At 40.7% G+C, this 10,345-nt stretch overlaps 2 protein-coding genes across 2 annotated transcripts; one reads left to right on the top strand and one right to left on the bottom strand.

The window, feature by feature from the left end:
* Positions 1-3,472: 3,472 nt before the first annotated feature.
* Positions 3,473-3,955, bottom strand: LOC308278659 (large ribosomal subunit protein eL21-like; the record flags this gene model as incomplete). The annotated part of the gene is made up of 1 exon (XM_080718563.1): positions 3,473-3,955. One exon carries the CDS (start codon positions 3,953-3,955, stop codon positions 3,473-3,475), a length of 483 nt encoding a protein of 160 aa, XP_080574689.1.
* A 4,058-nt stretch (positions 3,956-8,013) lies between these two features.
* Positions 8,014-9,082, top strand: LOC308278585 (heterogeneous nuclear ribonucleoprotein A3-like; the record flags this gene model as incomplete). Its single annotated transcript, XM_080718454.1, is given in 2 exon segments — positions 8,014-8,438; positions 8,440-9,082. Coding segments are annotated over 2 exon segments (1,068 nt in total).
* Between the last annotated feature and the right edge of the window lie 1,263 nt (positions 9,083-10,345).

The raw sequence follows: 10,345 nt of genomic DNA, 5'->3' as shown, positions 1-10,345 counted from the left end.
TGCCCTTCCTTCTCCTTTTTCTAAATTTTTATATTTCTCCAATGTAGATGAAAACATTTGCCCTGCTTAAAAAACACAATTTTCACCAAGTGTGGTGGCACACGCTTGTAATCCCCACGCTTGGGAGGCTGAGAAAGAAGGATCGGACAGGTTTGAAGCCAGCCTCACCTACTGAGTGAGGCTCTCAGCAACTTAGTGAGACCCTGTTTCCAAATAAAGTATAAAATAGGTCTGGGAGTATAGCCTGGAGGTAGAAAAGCCCCTGGGTTTCACCCCCAGTAACACACACACACATACACACACACACACACACACACACACACACACACAAACACACACACCACATTTTTCTTGAAGCTTAAATGAAATAGGAAACATGAAGTATGCTATGGTTCAAATAATTACTAAAGTTATTATTTCTATGTAATTTGTACTCTGTGTTTGCAAATACAAACTATGGGGGTAACTGGGAGCAGTGGCACACACCTGTAATCTCAGTACTTGGGAGGCTGAGACAGGAGGCTTACAGGTTTGAGGCCAGCCTCAGCAACATAGTAAGACTCAGCATTCCAGTGAGATTCTGTTTCAAAACAAAAACATAAAAAGGGCTGGGAGTGTAGCTCAGAGGTAGAAGGCTCCTGGGTTCCATCCCCACTACCACAAAAAAACAGTACCACATGAGATGATAAATCTGGATCCAAATGTTGAGGTCTTTTCTCCCTCAAGGATGTGACTTGGTCATAGGGTGGTGTTTAATCTTGCTTCTTTGCTTTTATTTCTTTTTTATTATTTTATTCCTTTCTTTGTTTATTGATGCACAGTAGTCATACATCTTAATTGGGAAAAGATAGTAGAGGCATACGTGCACACATGACTCATTTAGCCCGTCACCACTCCCGCCCCTTTCCCTCCCCCACTTTCTCATATTTGGCTTAGCTTTTATTTCTTGAGAGAAAGGGGAGCTATCAGGATTCTGGGATGAGAAGAGGCATAGAAAGGATTCTAGCTCTAGTCCTAGTAGAGTGTTTGCCCTCTGCCATAGGATGGTCACTCAGGAAATTCAGATCAAGTTCCTGCCTAAGGAGCCTATATTCTAGGGCAAGGGGTGGGGAGGTTGGACTCCAAATAGGCGCTATTGAAGGAATAAAATAATTACAGAATTGGAATAATGCCAGACAGGAAGCCAGCCCAGTCATGTGACAGAAGTAACGGGCTTGGGGTGGCCTTCATGTCTCCGTGCCTTCGCTGCTATCCTCTTCCCCCAAGTTCAATGCCCAGAGTGTTCAAGCTCCCAGTTGCTCCTATGGATGTTGAGTCACGATGATGTTCTTGTTATCGTCATCTCGAATGCACAGTTCACTATCACAGGAACAGCTACAGTTACGTGTAGCTGAGCATTACCATTCTATCCCTTTGCAGCTGGGCATGTAGCTCAGTGGCAGAGCCCTTGCTGAGCATGCCTGAGGCTCTGGGTTTCATAAACACTTTAATTTGTATTTTACTTTTTTTTTCTTTTGCAGTACTGGGGATGGAATCCAAGGGCATTCTACCTCCGAGCTACACCCCCAGCTCCATTTTTTATTCTTTATTTTGAAACAAGATCTCACTGAGTTGCAAAGGGACTCACTAAGGAGCTGAGGCTGGCCAAGAACCCAGATCTTCCCTTCTCAGCCTCCCGAATACTGGGATTACAAGCGTGCACCACCACGTCTAGCTTTAAGTAAACCCTTTAATTGCAGATTATTTTTAGATTTACAGAACAATCGCAAAGGCATACAGACAGTTCACAGATACTGCACAGCCATTTTGCTCTACTATTAATAACTACCTTAGTATAGTCCATCTGTAACAAGCAATAACCATTTTTGATACATTAATATTAACTACCAGCCATACTATATTTGGGTTTTCTTAGTTTCGACTTGATCTGTTTCAGGAGCCCAACTAGTATGCCACATTACATTTGCTCATGATGTCTCTTTAGGTTCCTCTTGACTGTGATCTATGACCTTGGCAGTTTTGAGGTGTGCTGCTCTAGTATGTTGTAGAACATCCCTCAATAAAGCCAGGCATGGTGGCGCACGCTTGTAATCCCAGCATTTGGGAGGCTGAGACAGGAGGATCGCGGTTCATGGCCAGCCTCAGCTTTAGTGAGGCCCTCTGCAACTCAGTGAGACCCTGGTTCAAAATAAAGAATAAAAATAGGGCTGGGGTGTAGCTCAGAGGTAGAATGCCCCTGGGTTCCATCCCCAGTACCACACACACACACACAAAGAGTATTCCTCAATCAGGGTCTGCCTGATGTGATGCACTATTTTCTATTTCCCTGGGTAAACATCAGCGTAAGCATTTGTCTTATAGGAAAACAAGGAGGCACAGAAAGGGCAAGGAACTTCCCCGAGGCCACCCAGCTAGGAAATGAAGATTTCAGCCAGGATTTAAGCTCAAGGTTGGCACACTTTCATGCCGTATGGTTACTTTGCTTCCCTGATCTCTGTATCTGATAGGTTTCTGACAATAAAAGAGTTGTCATTAAGCCTGCCATGCCAATCTTTTTCTTAGTTCTTTTGTAGTTTTAAACTACACAATTTGATGACATATTTAACTAGATTAGAACAATGTTTCTAATCAGATATTAGCTGAACAGGTTATTTGTATAACTTCAGTGGCTGTCTTTTGGGGAGACAGTTGGTTAATCCAAAAAAAAGAATATTACTAAAAAGTATTTGAAAGCCTTTGTTTTGAGGTTAGATTCTCAAACTGGGCTTAGAAGTGTCACTTGGATGCTTGTTAGAAATGCATGCTAAGTCGGGCGTGGTGGCGCACGCTTGTAATCCCAGCATTCGGGAGGCTGAGACAGGAGGATCCGGGTTTGCAGCCAGCCTCAGCTACTTAGTGAGGCCCTTTGCAACTCAGTGAGACCCTGTTTCAAAATAAAGAATAAAAAATAGGGCTGGAGGTGTAGCTTGGAAGTAGAACACCCCTGGGTTCCATCCCCAGTAACGCAGAAAAAAAAAGAAAGAAAGAAAGAAAGAAAGAAAGAAAGAAAGAAAGAAAGAAAGACTAAAAGAGACCAGCCAGTCTCCAAAAGTCGAGGGCAGAATGTTTTCTCTCATATGTAGAAGCTATAGAGAAAATAAGAAACAAAGGGACGTTAGATAATTGAGGAGACAGACCAGTAGAATAGCGGAAGATAGTGGGAGGGAGATGGGGAAGAGAAAAAGAAAGACCATGGAAAGAAACAGTTCAAATAATGCTCTGTTCATGTAAGAAGGCATCACTGCCAGTCTTACTAATATGCAAGGGTGGAGTGAGTAACAGAATGGGGTCTGAAGGGAAACACACCAAGTGCTTTGTGGATGTCTGTATCACTTTGAATGGTGGAATGATGTAGAATTACGATGTACCAATGAAAATATTCTTTTACCATTTTTACAGCCCAGGGGACTTTATTTATTTATTTGTATACCTATTATGCCATGAATTCATAGGAAATAGGTTCCAGCAGCCCAGGCTCCTTTCCACTACTTCTTACAAAGTGTGCTTCTCCAGGTGGAGCAGGCTGGCGCTTCAGCTGAACCCAGGTGCCTTTCTCTTTGGCTTCCTTCCTCATCTCATCCTTTTCTTTCACCCACTTCAGGAAGCTGTCTCGACTCTTAGAGTGCTTGATATGCTCAATACACATGTTAATTTTCTTAGCAAGAATCTTGCCCTTGACTTGCTTGGTTACCACAATGCCAAGAGCATGCTGGGTAACATTATAGACTCTTCCAGTTTTGCCATGGAGACATCTGTGAGGCGTTCCTTTCTGAACAGTACCTGTTCCCTTAATGTCTACAATATCACCCTTCTTGCAGATTGGCATATATGTGGTCAAAGGAACAACTCCATGTTTTCTAAAAGGCCTAGAGAACATGTCACAGGTTCCTCTCCTCTTCCCTTTTGCGTTCATCATTTTGGCAAATTAGCAGCCACGCAGCTGCGAATCAAGTCCTAATGAAAGCATTTTTAAAATTTAATTAAAAAAGAAAAGCAAGCTGGACGTGGTGGCACACACTTGTGATCCCAGCATTTGGGAGGCTGAGACAGGAGGATTGTGGCTCATCGCCATCCTCAGCTACTTAGTGAGGCCCTCTGCAACTCAGTGAGACCCTGTTTAAAAATATAGAATAAAAAACAGGTCCGGGGGTGTAGCTAGAAGGTAAAATGTCCCTGGTTTCCATCATAAGTACTGCAAAAAAAATAATTAAAAAAGAAAAGCAAAAAGAAATGTACTTTGCTTGAATAGGATGACCACCTGTCCCAATTTGGAGGTGTTTATCTGCTAAAACAGATGTGGGACAGTAATGAGCAAACCAGCATGGTTGATCACCCTACCAAAGCACTCTTGTGACTCACTAGGGCCTTACAACCATTTTGGGTCAGAGGGCGGTGGTTATTGGGGATTGTAATCGGGGGTGTTCTAACATTGAGCTACAACCCCAGCCCTTCTTATTTTTTAAAATTTCAAAACAGGGCCTTGTGAAGTTTCTGAAGCTGGACTTGAATTTGCCATTTTTCCATCTCAGCCTTTCAAATACTGGGATTAAAGGCATGCATCACATTGCCCAACTGACTGACAATCTGCTTTTGAACAAACTATCAAGCACACAGAAGTCTGAGATCCACTACATTTCATATGGAAATGAATTGGTGAAAGAACTGGGATCAGTTTCTGGAGATGGAGTGTGTTTTTTTTTTTTTTGGTGTGTGTGTGTGTGTGTGTGTGTGTGTGTGTGTGTGTGTGTGTGTTGCTGGGCATTGAACTCCAGGGGTATTCTACCTCTGAGATACAAGCTACCCCAGCCATTTTCTTTACTTTTTGCTTTGAAACAGGGTTTCACTAAGTTGATCTGAGCCACACTGAGTTGGTGAGGCTGACTTGGAACCTGTGATTCTCTAGTTTCAGCCTTCCAAGTACTAAGATTACAGGCATGCATGTATCATCATGCCTGGCTGGAGGTCGATTATATCTGGTTGGATGTGTTTGAGTGTGCCTGAAATTGAAAGAAAATAATATCAACCAGAATCCAGCCCAGATAACAGCAGGGGTGATACTGCTCCATTCTTTAATTAAGAAAAGTACCACTTTCCCAGTTCCACATTTTAGTTGTGCAATGGTAGGAGCTCCCAAATGATTGAAGTCCTTATGAAACTGTTGTTTATCAGTCATGATTAATAAATCTATATTAACCTCAGATGGTGGTTCTTAGCTTTGGCAGCTCACTAAGGGAGAATTTAAAGATTAGGGGTTATGACACTCAGTAAGTTTAACTAGTCTCATTGTATGTTTTTTCTGATACGGAAAATCTAGAGAGGAAATAAGAAACAAAAGGGACTTCAGAGAGACTAGGAGAATTGTGGAAGGGGATTGCAGAGGGAGGAGAGGAGGAAAAAATAAGAATTTATGAAATAAACAGACCGAATTGTATTGTCTAAATATGAGGGTACCACTAACAACATTACTAGCATGTACAGAGATGAAGGAAGGAAACAGTGGGATAGGGTTAGGAGAGAATCACACGATGAGACGTTCTGTGAACCTATGAATGTAGCACTTTGAATCTCATTATGATATATAATCATATTGCAATAATAAAATTCCTCTTTATAATTTTACTAGGTCATTGCAATTATACATCATAGCTTCAATGCAATATAAACATATATATACAAGGCTATTGAAGTGTTTTCTTCCTTAAAAGTCTTTAAAAAAATAAAGATGTACTGTACAATCTCTAACATTGACTATGTTTTAAAATAGCCATCTGGTTTGGGCCATGTAGAAAGGGCTATGTGTGCAGAAGTGGGAAATAAAGAAGTATACTCAGAAAAAATTCCAATGCTCAGATCCTCTCTAGACCAATTTCTTTAGATTCTCTGGGAATGGGACCCAGGCAGTAGTAGTTTTGTGCTTTGAGAACCATGGATCAAAATCAGCAAAGTCCAGTGGAATTTGAATTCGAGTCTTAATGTTCCAGTACTGACATTTGAAGATATGCTGAGTGAGATCAGTCAGTTGCAGAGAGTAAGGCTTCTCTTGTGAAAGCTAGCAAGAAAATAGGACACAAAAGGAATTTTGGATAATTGAAGAGAGAGAGCAGTAGAATAATCCAAGGGGGCGGAGGAGGGAGGAGGGGCATGGAAAAGGACAAACTGATGAAATAGTTCAAAGTATGCTGTGTCCATGTAGGAGGGTATCACCACCAATCTTACTGTTATGCACAGGAAGGGGTGGGTAGAGGGGTGGGACCTGAAGGGAAACACACCAAGGCCTGTGTTCATCACCAAGACGTATAATTACAAATTATCCAGTAAAAGTACAAAAAAGTGAAGCACATGGATTTTAAATTTAGCCCAACATATTTGACATTTTATCATTTAACCTATAATCATCCAACATTATCGGTGACATATTTAACATAAATGCTTTTCCCACAAAGTCTTTGAAATCTGGTATGTATTTCACCCTTCCAGCACTTCTTTATTTAGATGCTACATTTTCTTCAGAAATTCTTGATCTTGGATATTTATATTCATAAACCCAAGTTGTCCCAGACATATTTAAAAGTACTTCATTAACTGATTTGCCTATTGGTTTTAAATTTAAATTGAAAACATGCAATCTATCAGTCTGTATTTCAGCAGACATATGTGGCTAGTGGCCTTGGTAATGGCCAGCTGAGATCTAAGACAGTACCTCTCAGACGTGGGGATACAAATTCCTGGGCATGCTGGCTAAAATCTCAATTCAGATTTAGGAGGTGCAGGCTGCTGATGCTTCTGGTCTACACACTACTCTTTTGTTGGCAAGAATCTCGAGTAATCTTGAAGAAGGACTGCCTCCCCTTTGATTTCTACATTCACTCAGTGTTCGTCTCTCTCTCTCTCTCTCTCTCTCTCTCTCTCTCTCTCTCTCTCTCATTTGCTAACAAACAGATTTAATTATATTCCAAAATTAAGGATAACCTTATCAGCATAAAAATATAAAATCATTACCATGGGAAAATATAAAAATAGTCAAAATCATGATTTAGAATAAATTCAGTGTTTGTGCTGGGTATAGTGGTGCACGCTTTTAATTCCAGTACTTGGGAGGCTGAGACTGGAGGATCTGGATTTGCGGCCAGCCTCAGGTACTTAGGCCATCCACAACTTAGAGAGACCTAGTTTAAAAAATAGGGCTGGAGGTGTTCAATCTCCAGCACCACCAAAAAAAAAAAAAAAAAAAAAAGAATAAACTCAGTGCTCTTCTCTAAGTTCAAAGACTCAGTATGAAAAAATAAGCCTTTTGCTGAAGAAATATGTATGTGACTGTATACATATATAATGTGCTTGAACTGTCTGCCCTTTCTACCTGTGTCTTCCACAGGTATAAACTTAAACTACTGTGGACAAAAATATTTTAGGAATACTGCATTGGTACTGAACATGTGCCAGCTTTTTTGCCATTATACCTTAAACAAGGCAGTATAACATTATTTAGATAGCATTATGTTGCATTAGATATTATAAATAATGTAGAAATTATTTAAAGTATAGGGGATGTGAGGCACAGTAGCGCATGCCTGTAATCCCAGTATTTGGGGTGGGGGCTGAAACAGGAAAATCACAGGTTGGAGGCTAGCCTTAGCAACTTTGTGAGGTTCTCAGCAACTCCGAGGACCATGTTTCAAAATAAAACATAAAATAGGTCTGAGGCTGTCATTTAGTGGTAGAATGCTCTTGGGCTCAATCTCCAGTATCACAAAAAAAAAAAATGAAGAAAGGAAGTTAGAAGAAAAAAGGAAGGAAAGAAAGAAAGAACAAGAGAGAGAGAGAGAGAGAGAGAGAGAGAGAGAGAGAGAAATGAATACAAAAAAGGAAAAAAATGATAGAGGATGTGCATAGGTTACATGCAAATATGGTGCAACTGGCCTCTTCCTCTGGGTCCCATATTGAACTCGAGTTGGAAGAGGCGAGTCCGGTCTCAAAATGGAGGGCCATGACCCAAAGGAACCAGAGCAGTTGAGGAAGCTGTTTATTGGTGGCCTGAGCTTTGAAAGGACAGATTATAGTTTAAGAGAACATTTTGAGAAATGGGGCACCCCCACAGATTGTGTGGTAATGAGAGACCCCCAAACAAAACGTTCGAGGGGTTTTGGTTTTGTGACTTACTCTTGTGTTGAAGAGGTGGATGCGGCAATGTGTGCATGGCCACACAAGGCTGATGGGCGTGTAGTGGAACCAAAGAGAGCTGTTTCTAGAGAGGATTCAGTGAAGCCTGGTGCCCATCTAACACTGAAGAAAATTTTTGTTGGTGGTATTAAAGAAGATACAGAAGAATATAATTTGAGAGACTACTTCGAAAAGTATGGCAAAATTGAGAGCATAGAAGTTATGGAAGACAGGCAGAGTGGGAAAAAGAGGATTTGCATTTGTAACTTTTGATGATCATGATACGGTTGATAAAATTGTTGTTCAGAAATACCACACCATTAATGGGCATTATTGTGAAGTGAAAAAGGCCCTTTCTAAACAAGAGATGCAGTCTGCTGGATCACAAAGAGGTCGTGGAGGTGGATCTGGAAACTTTATGGGTCTTGGAGGAAACTTTGGAGGTGGTGGAGGTAATTTTGGCCATGGTGGAAACTTTGGTGGAAGAGGAGGCTATGGTGGTGGAGGTGGTGGCAGCAGAGGTAGCTATGGAGGAGGCGATGGTGGATATAATGGATTTGGAGGTGATGGTGGCAACTATGGTGGTGGTCCTGGTTATAGTAGTCGAGGAGGCTATGGTGGCGGTGGACCAGGATATGGAAACCAGGGTGGTGGATATGGTGGTGGTGGAGGAGGATACGATGGTTACAGTGAAGGAGGAAATTTTGGTGGTGGTAACCATGGTGGTGGTGGGAACTATAATGATTTTGGAAATTACAGTGGACAACAGCAATCAAATTATGGACCCATGAAGGGGGGCAGTTTTGGTGGAAGAAGCTCTGGCAGTCCCTATGGTGGTGGTTATGGATCTGGTGGCGGAAGTGGATATGGTAGCAGAAGGTTTTAAAAACAGCAGAAAAGGGCTACAGTTCTTAGCAGGAGAGAGAGCGAGGAGTTGTCAGGAAAACTGCAGGTTACTTTGAGACAGTCGTCCCAAATGCATTAGAGGAACTGTAAAAAATCTGCCACAGAAGGAACGATGATCCATAGTCAGAAAAGTTACTGCAGCTTAAACAGGAAACCCTTCTTGTTCAGGACTGCCATAGCCACAGTTTGCAAAAAGGGCAGCCATTGATTAATGCAGTGTAGTGTCAATTAGATGTACATTCCTGAGGTCTTTTATCTGTTGTAGCTTTGTCTTTTTCTTTTTCTTTTCATTACATCAGGTATATTGCCCTGTAAATTGTGGTAGTAGTACCAGGAATAAAAAATTAAGGAATTTTTAACTTTTCAATATTTGTGTAGTTCAGTTTTTCTACATTTTAGTACAGAAACTTTAACAAAATGCAGTTTTGAAGGTGTTTCCTTGAAAGTTAACAAGTAAAGATCATTGTTAATTACTATTTTGTATGAATTTTGCTAAAGTTAACTGTAAAGAAACACCTACTAACTTGCAATTTAAGGGGAATCTATTCTCCCCATTTCCAAACCATGATATGAATGGGCACTGACTTGTGGAGAGAATAGATATTTGTATGTTTAAAATGTGTGTTTTAGATAAATAGGATTGGGTATTTAAATTAGCATATATGTGGATTTAATAGCACTAAGATTATCTTCAAATGAAACATCTCAAAATTCCTATTTGGTTTTTGTGCATTTTCTTTCAAAATGTAATCATGATTTTAGTGCGTTAGATTTGCTGAGTCTTCATTCTACATTTACCCTGGTCACATTAAAACTGCGGCCCTAGGTTTTGGTTGTTAAAAAAAATGTCTACAGCCCACTATTTAAATTCTGGAAAAGGTAGTGGATGTTTTCTCCTTTGCCACCTTGAAAACAATTCTTTTCAAGGTACAGGACCACTAAGCCTGCTACAGCAGAGCAAATTAGTTGGTACCTGGTTTGTTTTTTCCAAAGCACATGAGACCCATAAATCCTGACCTTCTTTGGTTTAATTTTTTCTTTTTCTCCCACATAACAAGCTTTTATAGCAAGAGAATAAGTCACGTGTTATCAAACCTTTAACTGGCTGGCATACTTTACTGTTTTTACTCTATACATTTTGCTGAATGACACTAAATATAGGTTAGGTATAATTGTCCAGAACAATTTAATGCAGCAGAAATGTAGCACAGGTGCTTAGTACCAGCTTCTCACTTCCCAGAGA

The sequence above is a fragment of the Muscardinus avellanarius genome, assembly GCF_963383645.1.
Source record: "Muscardinus avellanarius genome assembly, chromosome: X".
Lineage (NCBI taxonomy): Eukaryota > Metazoa > Chordata > Mammalia > Rodentia > Gliridae > Muscardinus > Muscardinus avellanarius.
The sequence above is the reverse complement of the archived record's forward strand: the minus strand, read 5'-3'. Positions and strand labels throughout refer to the sequence as shown.